The sequence below is a fragment of the Apteryx rowi genome, unplaced genomic scaffold (assembly GCF_003343035.1).
Source record: "Apteryx rowi isolate R43461 unplaced genomic scaffold, aptRow1 scaffold_138, whole genome shotgun sequence".
In the NCBI taxonomy this organism is placed as follows: Eukaryota; Metazoa; Chordata; class Aves; order Apterygiformes; family Apterygidae; genus Apteryx; species Apteryx rowi.
In genome coordinates, this window is record NW_020447619.1 from 619,039 (window position 1) to 641,689 (window position 22,651).

The 22,651-nt window shown below is 36.3% G+C and overlaps 1 protein-coding gene across 10 annotated transcripts in view; it reads right to left on the minus strand.

Annotated features, from left to right (window-relative positions):
* The window catches only part of TOP2B (DNA topoisomerase II beta), a 76,646-nt gene that overhangs the window by 12,521 nt on the left and 41,474 nt on the right, over nt 1–22,651 (minus strand). For all 10 annotated transcript variants that reach the window (XM_026057308.1, XM_026057303.1, XM_026057312.1 and 7 more), the window contains 15 exons: nt 20,148–20,249; nt 19,900–20,037; nt 18,104–18,242; nt 12,983–13,140; nt 12,144–12,269; nt 11,468–11,578; nt 11,279–11,384; nt 10,972–11,081; nt 7,998–8,090; nt 7,790–7,904; nt 5,401–5,522; nt 4,411–4,559; nt 3,375–3,606; nt 1,797–1,931; nt 1,132–1,332 (listed from right to left, as the gene is read on the minus strand). In XM_026057308.1, coding sequence (XP_025913093.1) covers nt 1,132–1,332; nt 1,797–1,931; nt 3,375–3,606; nt 4,411–4,559; nt 5,401–5,522; nt 7,790–7,904; nt 7,998–8,090; nt 10,972–11,081; nt 11,279–11,384; nt 11,468–11,578; nt 12,144–12,269; nt 12,983–13,140; nt 18,104–18,242; nt 19,900–20,037; nt 20,148–20,249 — 2,037 coding nt within the window. The remainder of the gene's footprint in view (nt 1–1,131; nt 1,333–1,796; nt 1,932–3,374; nt 3,607–4,410; nt 4,560–5,400; nt 5,523–7,789; nt 7,905–7,997; nt 8,091–10,971; nt 11,082–11,278; nt 11,385–11,467; nt 11,579–12,143; nt 12,270–12,982; nt 13,141–18,103; nt 18,243–19,899; nt 20,038–20,147; nt 20,250–22,651) is intronic.

Genomic DNA, 22,651 nt, shown 5'->3' on the forward strand with positions numbered 1-22,651 from the left:
TTTAAAGCAAAATTTTAATAGAACTTAATGATTCACAGCTCATTTCAAGCAAGAACTGAAGAGATCTTTCAGTTCAGCTGTGAAAACTGCCACTTTAAACATCCTCAAAAACTTTCAATTTTAAACATACACAAACAAGAAATAAGTTTTACATTACAGGTGGAATCAATCTTGCCTGCCTTCAGACATCTCGAGTTTAGACATTTATAGGTGAACTAGTCACCCCTCTATAGTGAGTTGAAAGAAATAAGCACCCCTGGACAGCCATTCATCTTCTCTAAAGCATCTGTTTGGGAACTGGGTGAATAATGACTAGCTCAAATAGACAACTAACTTTTTAAGATGCTTACACTAGGGCAGACAAATTTCTACACACACTGAAAGCAGCCCTTACTATTTATTTCAGTAGGCAGAAAATGCAGTATTAAGCAGCAAAACATTATGTAATCTAATAAACACTAGTCTGAAGACAAATTATCACTTACAGTAGTTCATAGGTATGTTTAAACCTGTGGTAAGTATTATTACCTTGATTTGCTCTATTCACTTTTCAGAAACAATATACAAAATGGGTTGATCAAGCCCTGTGTTAAGTGGGATTCTGAAGATGTCACTTGTCCCAAGGTTTAAAATGCAGATTTAATTATGATATGGCATAAAATAAGTTATTTGTATGATCTAATTTACCTTTAAGCATTTTGGCTAGCCACACAGTTATGAAATTTTCAGTTACAAGAAAGTTACTACCTAGAACCTGTATAGTTTGGTTTGAAAGACTCATTAGGATTAAAATAGATTTATTGATCCAGTGATTTACTATTTGTCATCACTACAGTTTTCTAGTATTTAAAGAATTTCAAACATACAATGCCCCAGACAATTCCAGTGAAGTTTCAAAATCCAGATTGCGTGGCTCAACATGATTGAAAAAGTAAGACTTGCGTTATCTCCAGGAAGAAGGAATTCAAACGATCAGTAATTATTTTTTTTCAGCAACAGAACATGAAGAGAGATGTGCTCAGTCATGCATAGGATTGATCTAGTGCCAAAACCATCACAAAACATTTGAGTGTACAACAAGCAACCGTCATGATTCTGATAGTCATAAAGTCATAAACATAAAAAAGTTACCATAGAATTACAAGTAAGACTTGTTTGAAGCTTAAAAACTTTGTGCAATCCAGCAGCTTCTGCCTGTGCAAGTTTTTCTTCTGTCATCTTTACAACAAATTTCACAGTTGTATCAGTGTGGTATTCCTTATAGTCAGAAATTAATGCTGGAGTTTTTTCAGTCCCATTCAACATAGGTTCTAGAACTTGTTCTTTGTACACCTATTAAAAAAATAACAAAAAAGCAAATGCTTTTTAAAATACAGAATTCTTTAACGCAATTGAGCAATGTAAGATTTCAAAGCTTTGTGTAACATATCTGATAACAATTATAATTTACAAAACCAGTATAACCTGCAAAATGCAGGCTCGGAGTGGGACAAGCATAAGAGGCATCTTAAAAGGACAGAAGAAGTCTACTCAAAAGAAAAAGGGGATTAAACAAATAAACAAACAAACTCAGGGGGAGAAACAGGTATTCTTTGTAGAATGGACAGTAGATGGCACAAGTGGAAAACCATCTCTTCTGCAAAAGCACAGAAAAGAATGAAACCACGTTTCCTTCCATGTTTGTATAAACACTAAAAGTGGTGTAAAAAGTTAACCTGAATGTAGGATTAAATAATTTAGTTAGGGGATTTTTGTTGTTTTTGTTGTTTATGGGAGTATATTTCATTGATGCTTACCTGGGTCCATGTCCTTACAGGAAGCTCTGTAATTTCTACTGTGTTCCTGTCCACCACAAATATTTCACCACTGACTACATACTGATTTTGACCAAGTTCCTGAATAGTTCCTTTGAAGTTCTTGTAGTTTGGAAGCTGAAATTGCAAAAAATATTAAAGTGGTAATGATCTTTAAAATAAAATTTTGGAAAAATATTTGTTTCCCATACTCCATACAGCTATCGTTTACATTGTGCTAACCAGTCAACCCATATCTCATGCCTGTGAAAATCTTAAGTCATAGTGAAAATATTATACAAAAACCAGAATACACACATGCAAGTGACAGAAGCAAGTATCTTAAACAGATTATGGAGTAGATACATTCATTATTCAGAAGATGCAGTTGAGCTCAGTGAGTTTCTGTTTGTTTGTTTGTTTGAAGAAAACTACAGGCACAGATAAGGCATCACAGAAGGCAGATTAAAACACCAGTCTCACAGTAACTTTAAATCAGCAGTAAAAGAAGTGGCACTGCCTCCCCAGCCATTTTTTCATTCTTGTGCTGACTGGCAAGATAGTGGAACCCATCCAGTTTAAAAACTAAATAATGGGGTGTGKGGGGGGGTTAACTGAATTGATTCCCTTATCCAGCTTATCATGCAGCCACAAACACATACCAGCATACAGGAAAAAAAACTGGGTGGAGGCAGAACTGCCTCTTTCAACCACAGTGCAAGCTTGAATTGACTGTGAGACTACACAGACTGTCTAGGAGTCCTAAAGGAAGGGCAACAGATTGCATTAATAAAAAAATTCTAATTAACATCCCAAGAATTAGCAAGAGGAAATTCACTATGCCATGAAAATTGACACTGCACTCTCAAAGGCAAAGACCTGCTATCTGAGTGGAGAACAAAAGATGTTTCTGCTTCTGTGACATGGTTAAACACAACGAAGTAGCAAAATCCACCAGTTGTAAAATTTCAACTGTTTATTACAGAAAGAGTCTGGGTTTGCCTGGGTATTCTTATTGTTTAAAATTTTTTCAAGTATGCAACACTTCCAAGAGCTTCTTGTAAAATTCTAAATAAAGGAATAGAAACTAGATACAGGTCAGCAACTGCTGATTTTCTTAAATAATATCAACATCTCATCTTCTCCTATATTTACAGAAACATAAAAGAGAGTACTGTTCACACAAGACAGAGGAAGTGTCAAGTTTAGTCAAAGAAAAACAGTAGTCCCTCAAAAAGGAAAGAGTGACGTAGCTTTTTGTTCTACTGCCATATGTCATAGCAACTCCATAAGACTTGTGATAGTGAAGACTTACAGTCAGCAAATTGAAGAAAAAAATCCTCTGAAATAATTAGAAGATTACAAGTTGTGATATTTTAGCCTCAAGGTGATCAACAGTATTAACTTCTCTAGCCTCACCCCAACAGTCAAGTAAGGCTCCTATCTAAAATTACTGGGACAATCCAACTCAGATGTTTCAATAGTCAAAGATTTCTACAGTCATAGCAATAAATTTTCTAAGTAGAAAATCAGGCCTGTTTAGCAAACACATAAAACAGCAGTATACACTAATATTTTTACCATAGGGTGGGGATCTAAGCCATCCAGCATTCGTCTGACGTTGTTCACGATCTCTCTGGTATCATAGTTTGGAAGTTTGCAAGCCCATCCAGTACCAATTCCCTCAGCTCCATTTACTAAAACCATAGGAATGATGGGAATATACCATTCAGGCTCTACACGTTGGTTGTCATCATAAAGGAACTTAAGCAAGTTGTCATCCACTGATGGAAAAAGCAGCCTTGCTAAAGGGCTTTGAAAAAGAAAAGAAAACTATTTAAATTGGGGTGTAGTAAGTAAAGTGCATAATGCTTTAAAGGTCAGTGGGTCCAGATATAATCTACTTGTGTATTTTTTCTTTTCTTCCTTTTACTTCASCATTCAGAAGCTGAAAATACAGTGTACATACCTCATGAGAAAGGGAAATTCTTCTCAGTGGAATAATCAGTTCATAACAAATCTATGATGTCTGTTTCCTTTGTAACCATACATGTATATGATATTCCAATAATTGATAACATTTAATATCTATACAAATGCCATTCTGTGAAGTATTCCTGAATTCATAGAGTTCCAAGTGATAGTAGGTCACCCCGTAACAAAGCAACACAACATGCAAATAGTTGCAATGCTTCATTGCTTAATTGTAGGCCCTGCGGCCTCTAAAAACACTACAGAGGTTTTACTGGTGGCTCCTTTTGCCCATCTAGGATATTGTCCTGAGTGAATATGATTTCCAGCACCTGATGTGAAAAGGAGAATGTACAAACCTAGTTTGGTACAGAAAGTACATGCATGAAAAAGGGAATAAAAACTAATATTGAAGCCTATAATTAGAGGAAAAGAAGAAACTAGAAGGAATTTTAGGCTAAATATTACACTGAAATTAGGAAATAAGAAAAATAATGCTTACAACTTACAAAAATGCACTAGACAACATACTAGAATTTAGAGAAAGGAACACACACTTACTCTCTGCAATCTGTAGTGTTGTGATAAGATTAGTTTGATAACATGGCTTTTAAAAGCATGTTTTTAGCTTTAGATCTGTGTTTACCTTAACATGGTGAAGATATAGCGAGGGCTGGCAGCATCCTTGCCACCATGAAGCCTGGTACCAAACTGACCAATAGGTTGTAGCAGATTAACATTGTTACTTCCAACAAAGTTCTGAGCCAAGTTGACAATAGTCATCATTAATGCTTGCTGCAAGAAAATATATATTAATTAATACTAAATGTAAGGACAGATACTCGTTCCTACTCAGCCAATAAAATATATTCTTAATGCCTAGGAACTGTGTGACTAACCTGACTCCAGTTTCAAAAAAGTAGTCTCCCTGGGAAAGGAATGATGTAAGACTATTACAAAACCTGCTGGTAAAACATAATGATTCCTCTTTCATGGCCATCCTGCTTCCCTGACTTAAGTGTCCTTATGAATCCCTATGCTTATGAAAACCCATGATTTTTTCAAATTCTTTTAAAGAATTTCTCTGGAGGAATGGAAGAAGCATATACTGATTGCACTTACATTCTCCTGCACAAACCAATACTCATTATTTTTTGAAGAGAGAGAGTGAGAGAAATTGTTAATATGGCAACTCTTACTAATATTCCAGATAAATATGTACAAAAAAAGGAGAAAGAAATAATTTTTGTTTCAACACTGTATCAGGTTTTCAAAGAACAGAATCACATCCTCCTACATTAAGAGACTATCTTTCTTGTTCAAGACAAAAATTTGGTGTAGCACATAGTTCCTATAATTAAGGATCCAGTACAAGCTTACTAGGTAATTAGTCATCTATCATTTCTCCACAGGCCACAAACTATTTGGCACACTACTGTGCCCAAAGACTAGGAAAGAACGGAAATATGCTGCCATATTAAACTATATACTGCTGGGTTCATTTTCATTAAAAGACCATACATTTCTGATTAGTAGGACTTATAGGCAATAGGTTTGCAATTTGAACAAAATCAACATTTCCCTAATATTTCACACAGGTAAAAAACCTCACAGCTTTCCCATTTCTCATACTCACCTCTCCATGGTGATAAGCTGACATTTCAGCAACAGAACCAGCCAGCTGAGCAACCTTTACTTCACGTTTATCATTTCTCTTAAAGCAAGTGAACAAAACTTTGCGCTGCCCTGGTTTTAAACCTATTAAGAAGAATATCACATTTTCAACAAATACACAAGCATACTTTTTAAAGTGATAAACTGTTTTGCCTTATTCTTGTTTCTAATATCTTGAAAGAAACTTAAGCATTATACAGAAACAAACTCACGCTGTAATATTAACAAAACAACAAATTAATATCTCAGTTCTTTTGAAAGAGTAAAGTTAATATATTATCAACTCACTGAAAAAAGTTATCAGAAAAAATGGAAACTTAACCCTTTTAGCTAAGCATTATTAAGCATCATGTAATACATTATTTAGATAAATAGCAACTTTATCCTAAATGTACACCTTCTGCAAGGCAAGAGTTATTTGGTTTCCAGCACACTCAGCAAAATCTTTTTGGTAAGCATATTAACAAAAAAGCAGCAGTGACAACTGTAATTGTAGCTTACATGTATTTTAAAACACTCTGAAATATAACTTTTTCTGTAAAATTCTCAAGTCGTCAGTAAAATTCAACAGAAATGTTATGTTACTTTTCTACCTTTTAGATCTTTTAAAGTTTTAATAATGAAATCAGTCTCTTTGATTTCTGATTTATTTTTATTGCTTATGCATATTTTAAGCACATCATTTGTGTGGAAGGGATTATGTAATTTTTCAGCATGTTATCTAGCAGTGATAACCAAAACATATTGATTGATCTACTCAGTGTTGCAATTCACAGGTACTTCTGAAATGCACTGAAATATTGCCACATGTTATCATTACTAACCCCGGCCAAATAAAAAGCAAAGATTAAGAAAAAGACACTGAATCAACCTTTGTTTCATTTAAATATGTAACATCCAATTTTATTTACAACAGGCCTCTGTCATATTTTCCTGACAAAGATCTATCTAAAGTAACAGACTTAGAGGATTTCCTTTACACAGAAAAATCACCAATGTATAAGAGAGTGGTAACTGGTAACTCTGAAAATACGCCAAAATGTTCTTCCATTTATTTTTTCTGATATTTGCCACCAGACCAGTCTGATATATACCACCTTATGATACTGAAGCACGAAAGCATTGCTGGAGTACTATTCTCTGAGCAGTTCACAGATCTATGCCCAACAGAAATACAGTCAAAGCTGGCAGTGACACTGATAGTAGTTAAGCCTATTACAATCATCTCTTTTCATTTGCACACACAAGCTTGGGAGGACTGCAATTGAAATGAACAGTTATCTACTTCAAGTTGATTCTTTGTTTACATTATGTTCCAGCAAATCATTCTGCCATTTCCAAGAAAGTGGTTAGGGAAAAAGATGTTTTAAAGAACAGAAATCTCAAGACATGCAGCTCCTGCAGTCAGACTTCCTCAAGAGCAATAAGCTCTGGTGGGCTAGCACACGGACTACTAGTTAATCGAAATACCCAACTATGGGAAAAAGTGAGTCTGGGGAAGGTGGAACTGAGACTAACATTCTTTGATTACCCCCAAGACGCATCTGCATACCTAACCCAGCCTCATTCTGCAGCAGAGCAGGGGATTCATCCCTCCAGGAAGCTATTATCCCTACCCACCTGTGAACTATCCCCTCTCTCATCTAAAATACAAGATGGTCTCAGCTGTAAGAGCTTTTCTGGTATGGGCCTGTACAAAGTGTCAAGAAGGCAGACCACCTCTGCTACAAAAAAAATGTATTGTGGAGTGGAGAGAATTATTTTTTTTTTGCTTATGAAACCTCAAGGCCTTTTTCCCCTATCTGAGTAAGCATATTTATACTGAAAACAATATAGGCAGAGATTCCTTCTCATGCTGTCTGCAGACAGTTTCACAAATGAAGCACATTCTGTAGTAAGCTGCTTCTTTTCATGCCCATGCTATTGCAAGAGGAGAGCTAGCATACCTGACTGACAGAACCCTAGCAAGATTACAGTAAGATTCAGCAACTGCTAAAACACTGCCTATAGTAGAATGGAGAAAAAACTTTCATCTTCATCTGTGTTCAACTGCCAATTTAAATTTTGATCATTATAAGCACTTAAACACTTGCTTTCTCTGTCTGACTAGAAGCAAAGCACTTGCATGGTCCAGAGAAGAGGTATGGTCAAGTAAAAAGGCTTCCAGGAAACAGCTTAAACTTCTTCACAGAAGAAACATGTCAATTCCTTAGCATATGAATGATAACAAGCAAAAATATACAGGATCTTATCTTCTCTATCTGAATACACTGACTTTGAATACAACTCACAGCTTTAAAAAACAATAAAAAAGAAATGTTCTTACAAAGCATAATGAATTATCAGCTTACCGTCAACAAGGGAGGGAATAGACCTCTCGTTGTCTGAATTTGAGAAAAGGATCAACTCCTTGTTAATGAAGTCATTGTAAGTCAAATGCTTTGTTGCTGTACCATATAAAAATTGCTGAAAAAAATACATGTTTTATTCATTCAATATAAAAATTACATTATTTTTAAAACCCATTCACCAGATCTATTACTATTATTTACAACTCACCTCAGGAAGGCCATGTAGCCGACGCTGTCGCCTGTCCTCCATGAAGTTTGTGAGCCATTCTTTTCGGTCATCAATTTTCTTCTTACTGAAGGCCTGAAAAGATTCCAGGTATACTAAATTATTAGCATGTACATGTTTGTTTAAATATATTGTACTTCAGTAACAATTTTAAATCTACTGCACTATCTGATCAAATATTCAATAATATTTATTTGGACAAGATAATCCATATAACCAATATTTATGGCTAAACAGCAATATGAACACATGACCTTTTGGACATGGTGCACAAGTTTTTCAGGTTGACAGATTTCTCACTGATCAGCATTTAATTTTATATTATTTCCTAAAATCTGCACGTAATTAGGCAAATTTGTAAGCCTTATTCCTTTCTTCACACCAGAGTTGCTCTTTGATATAAAATTTTAAAACTGTTGGGATCTTTCCCCAAATAATTTTAAGATTGAACTTAAACCAGATGCCATCAGGAAAATTAACTGACAGTATTAGAAAAGATAATCCACTCCTCTTGTCCTCTCCATGCCCCGCTTGTTCCGTCAGCCACAGAATACAAATAATACATAGTTCCTGAGTATTTTCTCAGAAAATTGACAATGTGACAAAATGGATACTTTATAAAAAGGCAAAACCAGAATTTATGCCAGCTGACTGAGGGCCTTAGTCTTTGCGATGACAAGGTTTCACTTTAAAGCAACCATTTATCACTACAAAAAGACAAGGGGATGATCTGGAACACTTTGTCCTGTTGTAAGGACAAACTGAGTTTCTTCTCCAGGAGACTAAGTGAAGGAAAAATAAAAGAATCTGAATGCATGCTTTAAGCAAAATTTCAACTAGCTTGGGAAAATTTTGTAAGTTGCTGAAGCACTACCTTTTCCTCTGGCAATACCATATACAGACTCCACCATCATGCCCTACCGTTCAATCACTCTCCTGCATGAGAAGACAGTCTCCAGTACCACCTTTTTTAAAGGACTCTGACTGGAGCACTCCAAAAGAGCTCAAAGGGGAGTTTCACTTCCTTGGCGATCAAAATATTTCATGATAAATAGTAAACCTTAGCAAAATTTATTCTCTGAGAAAGGGAGTAAGCAGTATCACTGTTTTACATCAAATTGACTTCCTTTGTGAACAAACCTTGACAATTTACAATGTCAGGCTCTCTGAAGGCTTAGGAATAGGCTTTTGTAAAAGATGTCCAGTTTCATACCTTTTTCTTTTCTTCTAAGCCTTTGAATAGAACAGTAAGTTTTTTTTCTTTCTCCACTGCTATTCTAAGAATTCATTTACTGGCAAGAGAGTTCTTGAAAATGCTGAAAAATTTACTACGTGAAATAATTTTTGTTTTCTCAGATTATAGCTATCAGGAGGGCTAGTGGTGTCTACAATCTTACACCATCTATAAGTAGCCCACAGGTGAATTTGGGGCTGGGATTACAGTTGTCAGGGGAGATGGGAGTGTAGCTGAAGCTTCTCTTCTCTATTTAACAGCTCCAGTCAATATCTCTACTTTGTATAACACAGACAACTAGTTTCATCTGGAACTGATGGGATATCATTTTGAGACAGCAGTGAAAATCAGCCCTAACAGGCCACATGGCCTTACATATCATTTAAGCTAATAAAGACTAGCCTGTATATAAACTATTCACTGCTTACAGGCCAACTTTATACAGTCCTGGAATATTCTGCACAGTTCTCATCTAGTCTCTGAAGAGCAGGCTGAAGGTGAAGAACAGTAGAATGGAAAGCAGAAAAAGATTAGAACCTCCGGAATGTCTCAGCACTAGGTATAGTTCACATGATGCAATCAGTGGAAAACAAAAGCAGGGTCATAAAAACAATGGCACTGAAAAAGAATTCTCAGGAATAGAATTTGCCTGTAGGACTGAGTCTGGCATCAATACTGACACCAATCTGCTTGATTTTTATTGCAACTGAACCCTGCTATTCTCCCTCAAACAAAATTATCTTGTATCTAGAATCTTTACAGAACTTCCAAAATTGTCCTTGAAAGGTAAGTGTGCTGTATATGGAAGCGTCTCTGCAGAAATAGTGTGCAGAATTTTAATCATGGAGTTCAGTCTCTTCAACAATTGGTTTAAACGATATGCAAACATACAGGAAGATTCCCTTCCTATTTAGATGGGTACACTTCTCTGGGATGGGAAACCATTCATGGATTATATTTAAGTGCATCTTGGGCAGAAATAAAATGAGTGGTAACAAATCACTTCCAAGGCATCTGTTTTTTCCTTCAACAGAACAGATACCTATTATGCCTTTACATTAGTGAAAATGTACCATTTTACAGGATCCACTGTAAATTATAAGGAAAAAGTTGTTTTTCTGCATATGGGTACCTTATTTTTCTCTCTCCCACCCCTTTTCTCTCCAGTATATACAAAACAGTAAATTGAAGTATGTAAAAGGTGATATATTTCTTGAGAAAACAGCTTCATTCCAGACACTCCATCTTTTGTCCTTCCTCAAGCTCTCTGTGAAACACAGGTAATTTTATGGACACAGATATTTAAAAGAGTCCAACCTCAAATGTGTAAGACACATGGTGCATACACATGTGATACCACACTGATCTTACCTGCTCAGAGCCAAAATTCAGATCCCTAAGTAGATGGGGACCTCTCTATTGCCTTACACAGAATACTCCTTTTCTCTGTTCTCTCTCTCTTCAAGCAAGTTTGAATGTAGTGTTTCTTGATATCCATATGACATAAAATTATCAAAGCTATTAAGCAAAAGATAGAGCTACTTTTGTAATGTGGGTAAAGCTCTTACTCCGAAATTTGAAATGTTTTCCAAAACCCTTTTTCTCTTCCAATAGTGTTTTTTTCTGTTATTCAAAAACATGTTAGGACTTCCTGATGTGCCATTTTCAGTGAACAATGGAAACTAAAATGTATCATAGAAGAAAACTTTTATAAGTTCTTACCAGTGTAATGGCAGCATCATCTTCAGGACCAGCATACCGAAATAAGATCCGATGTCTTTCCATGTCAGCAAAATATTCTTTTGCTTCTTTAGCAGTGCTGGTTCCCAAACCTGTATAATAAAAAGAAACAGACAATATTCATAACTTAAGTTTTATCATTTTACCCCTTGTATTTTACTGGGAATAATTTCAAAATCACTACAGAGGTACTATTATGAAAACAGCTACAATTAAAACTGCAAAGCACGCATTTATTATATGTTTTTGGATCCATGAGGTTAACTTATTTATTTATTTTTAAACAAACCTTTGTAATATTTTATCTTCCATGCTTTATGATTCTCCATATGTTTCTTCCACTCGTCAAATTCAGGAATACTATAGAATGAAAGTTCTTGCTTGTTTTTGCTTGCCTTAAAAACAACAAAAAATGTCTAATCAACTTTTCTGTTGCACTATAAATAATAAAATAAAATCTTATTAACAAAACCCATACCTTTACAATAGGAGTGATGAATTCCTCAAGAAAACCATGTTTCAACAGTGATGGCCAATTGTGATGAATAAAATTGATCAACAAGCCTTTTATGTGAGATCCATCCTGATCCTAAATAATAACATGAAACTATCAGGCAATCTCATAAAATGTCAGATCCCACAAAACCACTAAAAAATCCCCGCAACACTAAAAGGAGAGTGATAGTATGTATGAAAAAGTCAAATTGCCATGACGAACAGAACTCACTGGCCTGGATACACCAAAGTAATGTCTGCTGATAGAAAACATTGAAGGGAACAAGCAGTCTTAATTTGGATTCTGAACTGGACCTGGGAATAAAATAGCCACCTGTGAATGGCTATCCCTGAGCTAATAAGCTCTGTAATGTCAAGCACAGTTGCAGCTCATAAGTTGCTTCACCTGCAGCATATTTTATCTGAAAGCTAAACAGTTCTCCCAGACAACACAGAGCTGAATCTCTGCGTAAGGAAGCCAAGACTGGCCCACAGCTCTCGTTGGTCTTAAGATCCTTGATAGTTCAGCCTCTCTGGGAGAAAATAACAAACAAAGCTTCAGAGATGACCGGTGTAGGATTCCTAGACCCAACTTCAGTTTTATTTTTCTAAAATCAGAACAATATTTACACACTTCAGGATTCAAATTTCAGACTAACCTGATCGGTCATGATCATAATTTTTCCATATCTCAAGCTTTTTAGAGATTCTGGATCCTCATAGCTTTTCTTGTATTGTAGTCCAACTATTTTGATAATGTTGTTGATTTCTGCATTTTCCATAATCTGTATAAAAAAAGTTATTTTTGCAGTCAGTGTAAAAGCAGAAATTCAGAAACATCCCATTCTTTTTCAGGTGGGCTTCATAGCTCCCTTTTCAATACACCCCTTGCCTGAACTTCATAACCTCTTCCTCTCCAAACCCCTTCCAGTCCTCACACTTATAAATACTACTGTACACATAAATTCTCAAGTCTACACCTGCCTATCTCCTCCACAGCCACAGTACTTAGGGTCCATACGGCAGGGAGAAAGGTGCATGTAACGTAAGTCATCTCACAAAGCTGCCTTCTCTTTCCATTTACTGTGGGGATGTGCCACACCAACTCTTACCAAAAAAATGAAGCGTGGAGGGCAGCAGAAGTAATATGGTGGATAACATTGCTGCTCCCTCATGTTGAGAGGCAATGAAATTACATGGCAATTATGAGAATATCAAATCTTTTTTTTTTTTAAGTAGTCATATAAAGTGTTAATATAAGGTATAGAATATAAGGAATAAGATCTCCTTGTATTTGTGGAAAAAAGAACTTAATCATCCCAATACTGTACTACTTGGCTTAATATTGCTAGCTCACGATTTTAGCACAGGCTTTATAATACAGGCCCCCAAATTATCCTGAAAAAATAAAAATGAAATTATGAAGATGTAGCCTAGAAATTAAAAATAAACAGCACACATCCATCCGTCAGGTAAAGGAACTGACAAGACTGCTTACCTGCTTGTGAGAAGCTTCCCGAACATTGAGAATTTTACCCCTGAGTGGGAATACCCCATATCTGTCTCGACCAATAACACCTAAGCCAGAGACAGCTAAAGATTTGGCAGAGTCTCCCTCTGTTAATATTAGTGTGCAGTCCAAGGAATGTTTGCCACCTGCAGTCCAGGAAGAAGTAGAGGCAAAGAGAAAAAACAGAAAAGCTTTTAAACTCAAATAACAGAAATATGTTTGAATCAGTTATGAATACTTTTCCTAAACTAAATGACACATAATTTAAATAGGCTAAATTTCCATTTTTAGGGATGGCCCTCCATACCACTAAAACACCGCAACAGGTGTGAGGATCCTTGCCCTTAGCAACACACTATGGATCAGTATGGGACAAGGAACAAAAGGACAGATTGGGATGCAGTGGTGTGTGGCCTCCATGCATCTGCACCAAAAAAAAAAGAGATGGAAAAATTGCTACTGTATCTTTACCATTTCACAGTCTATCTGCAAATTACTCACAAACACACATTATGAATATCTGAGTTATATATAGGAGCTATTTCCTYTTCTGCATTTCCCCTTTCCTCTATTTGCAGAAGTAATTTCATCAAATTACATTTGTTTGGCTTTTTTCTTTTTAATCATGCATAGGCTGAAACAAGGCAACCACAAGAAAAAATTTAAAAGAAAAGCTTCAAAGGATCAGAACATTTGCACTTGTTATACATTCTCAGAAATTTATTGAACAGAAGAAACAAATCTTTACTAATAGTATAAATTTGATTCTACAAGACACATTGTATTCCACTGTCAGTGTCTGTGTCTAGGGTGCTCAAAACTGGTATGACGCACATTCTGTTTATTGCATCTGCAATAGTTGAATAGATGTTTTAACTGATAACTACATTCAAGAAAGGAGTCCACCCCTTTCCGTGAGTGCAAATGTTCATTAAGTACGTTAGCTATTTTATCATGAAACTTAGAAGGACAAATGATAGAAAAGACTGCAATAAAACTTCTTGCAACCTGGTTGAGTCTTATCTACTGTTAACAGRAATGTTTTGAAATCTAGGTGGCAACAACTTACATTCGACATCTTTGGTCATCTGAATCAGACATATAGCTTAATTTAATCTAAACTAGGCAGGTATTTACATGTGTTAAAGGTTATAACTACCACACTGTCAGCAAGGTGGAATCCAAATACCAAGAAAAACAATATTCTGCAGTTTTAGAACATATAACAGCCAATTTTTTTCCTAAATGGATTACGGAAAATGTATTGAAATATCACCCAGGTGCACCTCCTTAACCTGGAAAGGAAGTGACCATTACTGATTAAATTCATGGAAATACTGTGTGCCTCTCTGGTACTTTCTGGACTCATTGACAACCCTACAATACAACAGAACTCAAAGAGAAAAGAATGTGAATCAGCAGGTTCAAAGAATGTTCGTAGGCTTCACCAGATTTGGTAATTCAGCTGCTCCCTTACAATCCTACATTCCCATTCCCAGTTCTTTAATTTTCCATCCATTTCTATCTCTTCTCCTCCAGCAGGCCACAAAACTATGTATACATCATTAAGATCTCAAGAAAGCAAGAATGACCAAGTTTAGGACTCAGCATCTCATTCCTTTCAATGAGGGGAGGAAATCTGCAGCAAACACATCACTCTACAGGTATATCTCTTTCATATTCATAAGAAGTATTAATCATTATTGACCCCAAAATTCAGTAGTATCTGGTGCCCAAAAAACTGGTGGATGCTGGGTCTCAGCATCATTCCTGGGATCCTTACAAATAGTTCCTTGTCCTGAAACACTAACATATCAAATAAGACTACCGTATCTTGCTGCCAGATTACAGATAACCTCTGCATGACATATACGAATGCCCGGAAGCAATTTCCCTGAAACTTCATATATCTGTTAACCCTTTTCTCCAGCTTATGAGGAAGTCTAAAAATATTATTTTGAAAAGACTGTAACTGTGTAACTCTTCATGATGTGCTTAGTCATGTGCACATTCAACAGCAGATATTTACACAGCAAAGACTTGAATCTTTTGTCCCCCAGAAGCAGAAGTGATCATCACCCCTGACATAAGGAAAGAACATACACAGCCCTCACTTGACCTGAACCTCAGAATCTCCAAACCTTCCTGTTAAGATCCCAGGACAGAAAGAGAGATTGATAGACTTAAGATGTTTTGTCTGTGTACTCATTAAAGAATTTCCAAATACCAGTACTTCCTTTTTTCTTTAACCAACCATCTGTAAAAATACACATTATGCTTTATCCCAATATTTTCTTTCCCAGCCTCTGAACCTCAACATATTATTTGCTGAAATGTCCTGGAGATATTTGGAAAGGAACAGCTGGAGGACCACCCTGTAGAATGTTTAAAGGCTCTGCAATGGCAAAGTGGTTAACAAAGACGTGGATCAAACTTTTTTTACAGATCAGAAGTTTGGAAGTATTTCTCAGAGAGGCCAAAGTYGCATGAGTACTCAAGGACAGCCTTCAGTTTACATTCAGTGTTTTCACCATCGCATGCTAAAGTACGTCCTGACTCTGCCACACAAACTAATGGACTACTGTAACAGATGATGATATTGAGTCAACTGTCCTTCTAAAGGGTCTCATCATCAGGGTAGCTCCTGTTTGATATCCATAATGGATAATGAAGCCTCAGCCTGGACACATGGTTTAAAGAGAAAAAGAATAGGCAGGTTCAAGACAGGTTCTGACTCAGAACTCAGTGACCTCAAACTAAAGTATGGATTGCAAACCAAGGGCAATCTTGTGAGCAGTCAGCCAGTGCCTGAATCTTTCAGTCCCTCCAATATAAGACAGAGGCCACTAGAAGGTTGTCTTCATTAAAAGGTAGAGAAGTGCACACAAGGACTGAGCTAAAAGGAAGTTAAAGCTAACTTCTTGACTTGACTAACTTCTTGAGGCTCTCCATCCTCAGGAGAAATATAAGGTTTTCATAGTCAGGTGGAATCACCGACTGAAGTTCTTCGAGACAAGTTCTCAAGAGCAGACCAAATCCTGGAACGAACACTCTCTCAGCCACACTGAAGGAGTCAATCATCCATATCACCTTCTGCCTTACTTTTCTCAATGAAAGCAGTTTTTCATTGAGGTCAGGGACCCTGACTATAGGATCAGCTTAGTTCTTCTGAAAAAGAATCAAAACTTCCTGTTGATTTTCAAGACCAAACACGTGATTCATATGGTACCTTCAGTCTTTAAAAAGAAAGATACCAAAGAACTTTTTACTAAATATATTACTTGTAATTCTCCAATTAAAAACATCTCTGCCAGTATATATAACACTTCCAAAAGTTAGGCCAAGTGTGAATCTGATAACACACTATATACAGAAACTGAATGCTTCTCTGCCTCCCTGTCTGTCCACCCTGAATATGAACTGCCTTCAATGTGAGACATCTAGTACATTCCAGATCTTAAATAAACCAATACCTGTATAAGCCTCCTTAGGAGATGCACAGTTCCTGCTCCCCATGTAAGAACCACAAGACAGTAAAGGAACATCCAGGTAACAGGGACCCAAGTAATGCAGAAATGTTAGCATCAGTGTTGACTCCAAATCAATCTCCACATGCCTTCTTAGTTCAGGCAGTTTCAAGGTAAACGGCAGTTTGATCTTTTAGTAGCTCCCCTGTTAGAGGTTATTCCTTCCCTTCACCCCTCATTGAGGGAACCTGAATGAGAAGTGATTCTGAAGCCTGGCCTTCAAAGCAGAACTAAAATGTCTCCAAAGAAAGTATATCCGAAGTCATTCATTATGCTATCTATGAGCACTAGGCTTGATGTCCTTAAAAATGCAGCATTTCCCAAATATATCATCTTCTCCTAGGTAAGAAAAACCAGGAACATCCATCTGACTAAGGAAAACAGATCTCACAAGCAGAATACAAATCAGACAAGGCATAACTAACATCTTTTGCCACAAAATATAACATCTGAAGAAAAAATAACAAAATATCAAAGAAAACTCAAGAAAAAAAAAACTATACCCCAAGCTCAGTGGATCAGAAAGGAAGGGAGAACAATTAAACGGAGAAGAATGGAAGTGAAAAATAGGCATAAGGAGCAAACTCTGACCCAGCTAGTCATCTGAGAGAAACAGACTGCATCCTACCTGGTCAGGTCATGAGTATTTCACACCGGATAAGTCATATCTGATTTGAATCCTGTGAAACTTGGAGTTCAAGCAAGCAAGCAAACAAACAACACCACCCCCCCCAACACATTTTTCTCTCCAGATTCTTCTCTGCAATATAGGATTTCTTCTGATTTAAAATAATCTGACTCCAAGAATTCTAAAAATTGAAGAAAGCCTCTGAATATAATGAAACACTACAGGTGATTTTCTCCTTGAAATAAATATTTGTAAGGAATCACTCCTTCCTAAATCTCAGTCTATTGGAAACTACTTATTTCTGGAATGAAAACACTGCTGCCCCTCAAATAATTCAAGGGCAACTCCCATTCCAGTGCTATTGGCACAAAGATTGCTGGCTGATCCCAGTTGCTGGCTGTGGTAGGAAGCAAGCCCGTAGGGATTGCCAGTTCTCCCTGAACCTCCCAACAGGAACATAATGGCATTTAAAGTCTCATGAACCATTCCCTTAGGTCTGTACACTACGCAATCTACTTGTTATAGTTTGTGAACCTATAAAGACTCTGGTCTCTTTATATTAGAAATGTCAAGAAGACTAGTCACCTGTAAAATAGAATATTGATAGAACTATTTAGGAGGAAACAACAATTAGAAAACACGTGCTCTTTAAGTATAGAACTAAACTCCTGCTTTGTTCAGCTATATTATTTTGTTACCTTAAAGAGTATGGTATTCCTAATATCAAACTCTTCATCATGCTTTAATTCTAGTACCAGAATTTATTTAAAATATATGTACAGATGAGAAATGCAGTGAGGTTAAAATGAGGCAGTCTAAACAGCATAGTTCTAAATAGGTAACTATCACAATCACTATTCTGTTTAAAAAACTGATGCATAACATATTTAGAGCATCAAAAATGATTTAACAATCATCAAAACATTAAACACATTAAAATTTAAGTGCTCTTACCAGCATCATTAGCATCATCCAGTTTTGGAATGCCCTTGATTTTACTGTGTTTCACCGATGAACATTTTTTGTTCAGCTGAGTCTGTGCTTTAAATTTGACCCAGTTCAAAATACTCTCTATGATACCACAGTTAGAGGCCTAAAAGCAATAGATCAGAATTGTGGATGAGAAAAGTAAAGCTTCACACTGCAGATTCTTCTCTCTCAATTTTAAGTTATTGATCAAACAGTGGTTCTCAAAACCCTCTAAATTTTAGAAAGTTCAAAATACAAAAGATCAAACAATTAACACCCACATTACTGTCTAGCAACTTACACGCACAAAACCAAAACACAATACACACATAGCTTTTCTCCCCCTTGTATTTTTTGGAAAGTGCTCTTATTTCTCCCTTCCATCCATCTTTTTCTCCTACCTATTAAATTGGTGGAAAAGAAGGAGGGAAAGAGGACAAAGGCTTAATAAAAGGTTGTCTTATGCTGTGTGGTTGATGTGCCAGAGACATTTTAGGTACTAAGCATCTGTGTCCTGGACTCTAGCAGCAAAAAGGAACCTTATGATGGGATACTCATGCCCATTTTAAAGCTTCTTTGGAAATTACCAAAAATGGTTGACAGATGCCCAAAAGCAAATTAAAATAAGGCTCTATATCAACTATTACCACAACCACTGGAGAAACTGATAGCATTTTTAAGAAACACTTCTGCAGCAAAAATAGCGCATAGCATATTTTCTACACATAAACTAGCTTTAGGTATGATTTCACACCAAAAGAAAATACATCTGGAGCAAAATAATGTTAACTTTGGTTTTTCATTATTTCCTCACGATACTACATTCAGTGGCTAGAGATTCCACTGCATATTAAATACCTCTGAAGATAAATGTTCAATTCTGGGAATATTAGAAACACTAAATCAAACTTAGTGACAGAAAGAGAATATATGTAACAAAATCTGGAGAACGAATCCAGGATTGTGTTATTTTTTCCCATAAGTTCTACAAGAATGCTGCTGGTAACACAAAATTAGAGGAATAAAAGCCTATACAGTGAATTAAGCTTTGATGCCAAGAGTATAAGCAGTAGCACCATTCTTTTACTACCAGAGTTCCATTTACATTACTGGCACTAACTAGGATTTAATGAGTTATGGCTAACAGAATTCTACTTTTCCTCCCTTTTATAAGAGTGTAGTATAGGAAAAGCCTCTACCATGTATTTGTAGTAATGCACTTATTTAAAGTAGCAATTCTTAGCCCACTGACAGCCAAAAAACCTTTTTGTTTTCTAAATTTGTTGTCTGAAAATAATAATCATTCTGAATACCAAATCCCCAATTTTGCATTGCCTTGATTATTGGAAAGAAAAGGTAAATGTGACATGTTCCCTCAAACAGCATCTGTTTCAGGAAAAGAGAATAAGACTGCCATCAAAGAATAAAGTAGATAAAATAATATTCTCTAGTCAGAAAAAATATTTTAACACAAAAATTGGTCAAGGTCTATGTTTAGACTGTAAGAGCCAAATCCATTTCACTAGCTTCTGCAGTAAATGAGCTATTCAGGTGAAACTTGCTTCTAAATCCAGGGCAACAGACAAAACACAGTCACCGCCTCCATCATTAAGGCCAGAGAATTAATGGAAGTTCCTCCACACTATTTTTATAGTATGCTGACGTCACTAAGGTACCATAAATGCATCATTTAATCTTCTGCTACATGTCATAACATACATATACTTGATCTAGTATGTCAATTCCTGCTTCTCAGAAAAAAATGATTATGCTTTACTTACCGCTTTAAAAAATTTCTCAGATAGCTGGCACTTGGACCCAAAACTTTTAGGCTGTAATGTCATGTTTTCCTTTGTTTGGGAATCAAAAGATGGGTTTTCAATCAAGCAGTTAACAAAAACCCATATATGATTCTTCACCTGTTGAAAACATAGAAACCAATTTACTTAACAGTAAATTAAAAAAAAGGGAAAGAAAATTACCATCTCCATCTTTCTCAGTGTTTTTGTATTTATCAACAGTTACTTGCCTGAAATGGTTTCACTGAAACTCCAGCTTTATTCTTCTTTTTCACCACTTCTATCAGTTTGCCCACAACTTGATCCACCACGTAGTCAACGTGCCTACCACCCTTAATGAGGGAAGAGAGAGAAAAAAAAAAGAACAAAGACATTGAAATTCCTAATACCTTTTAACTGTATTACTAAAACTCCTGTAGTCACACTTAAGTTTAGCAATCCATAGACATAAAGTTGTAACATTACAGAAGAAAAATTTGTTTTCAAGTTTCTCTTTTATGTAACTCAGTCTTCATACAGTTGAGGATGATAGATTGATGGGGAACAGAACAAGCAGGAGACTTTTCATTCACTGTGTAGTGATGGACCACAAATGTAAGCTTACAGCTTGTAACAGGATGCATACCCTTAACAATGTGCATGGCAGATCTCATAATGACTCTGAAGCACTAGCATGGTACTTGCAACTCCACATGGCTGCCAACAGGTATCTTTMTAACAGGCACATAAAAAAAAAGGAGGGGACTGTAAACATCACACATTCCTTCATAAAATTAAACTCTCCCTTTCTATAACAACTTGGTTCACAAAAAAATCTTTAAGAACCCACCCACGGATCTACAGCATCCATCCCTATTCCTTCCCAAAAGTCACCTCAACTCTTCTTAGCTGTATTTATAGAACTCTTCTGGATGAACACTATTGGTGTTCTTCGCTAGCCTGGGGCTTATGTGAGTGCAAAGGGAGAGCAACCTGCAAATAACCAACTACTATATCCAGAAGCTTCTAAAAAAGCGGAGCAAGAAAACCTTGAGAAGATGAGCAGCTCTCCTTACAACTCATCAGAAGCAAAACCTGCCTCCTATTCATACCTGATGTCACAGCAAGAGATACATACAGAGCATGCATGCACTTAACCATAATCCAGCACACCAGCTTCTTACGGGGCGACAGGGCAACAATGGGTAGCTACACCACCGTGTGGCCACCTGCCTTGTAGCAATCGAGGGCAGTCAGCTGGAATCCTTTGCAGCTACTGCCCAAATACAGAAGAAAGAAAATGATTTATAATCAATTTTTTATGCTATTGCTGTGCAAAAATGTGAAAGACCACATCGGATTTTTTTCTCCATTTCATGTTTCACAGCTGAAAGTAAAACATCTGCAGTGCCCATCACAATTCTTCCTTTTACCCTCGAAAGAGAGGGACTTTTAGCAGTGGTTATCCTTGCTGAAGGCCGTTCCAACTAGCTATTTCAAGTTAAGTTTTTATTGCAAAAATACTTTTGGATGAGGCAATATATTCACCACCCAAATATGATCCCTAGCACAACAGACCTTGAGTAGGAAATATTCCCTTCTGTACTTGAATTTCAGAAGTAGTAGGTCAGAACAGTTACCTTTCTGAAGCCAGCTATAACTAATGTTTTGCAATAGGGCAGGATGATCAAAATATTTTCAATGTTTAAACAGTGTTAATGCCATTGATAAAGTTCAGTATGAATAGGGAGGCACTAGGCATTTGAACAGGTACAACTATGTCACAATACCACTGCCCCCAAAATTCAGGCATCTACAGAAGGTGCTCCAAAGCTTCTACCACCTTCTCTATCTACAATTCTCTTTGGACTTAGACTTTAAACCAGCTATTAAAAACCCCATAACATATTGCTAGAAGACAAATAATTTTGAGATGAAATTGCTTGGAAAAATAAAGACATTTCACACATGCTCTTTGGAAAAAAAAAGATCTATTACATCCTCTGACTACTGATTTATATGTGGAAAGAAAATCTAACAATTATAGGATATGTTCTAAAACTCAGAAGTAGTTTGAATCAGAACCACTAATAAAGACAAGAACAGCATAAATTTATATCAGCCAAAGAAACTGTCAGAAAAACTGTCCATTACTTAAGCTAACAAAGCTAATCTATATTTCATAGGACCTAGAAATCATTCCCATAATACAATTATTGAATAATATCAACTAACATTAATAAGTAACACATAGAAAATCCTACAGAAGTGTGGCAAAGTCATTTTAGAAAGATCCATGTCACAGGCTGAGAAGTAATTGCTTTCTGTGAAATGGAATTAGAGCCCATTGATATAATCATGATTAATAATCATAACTAAAAACATTACAGATTAGGAAGAACAACTAGTATTTGCAGGTATGCATCCTGCAGGTCTTTAATTCTATGGAACAATGACTAGGTTATCTGCTTAAACCAATGGTGATAAATCCGTTTAAATATTTACAAGTCCATGGTGACACTATTCCCCTTACAGGATAAATAACAAGCTTTCTTAGGAAAGATGGCATTTTGATGTCAAAAATATAAATGGTCTTAAAGCTCTGGATATCTGAAAACTGAAACAAAAAGAGGGAAAGAATATATGGGAAGGAGCCATCTGCAGCAATTGATTTTTCTTAGGATATGGCTCTCTGATGACGATGAAAGGGGGAGGTCCCACTCTCACCTGAATAACTTTGTGCTAGCTGTCAGAT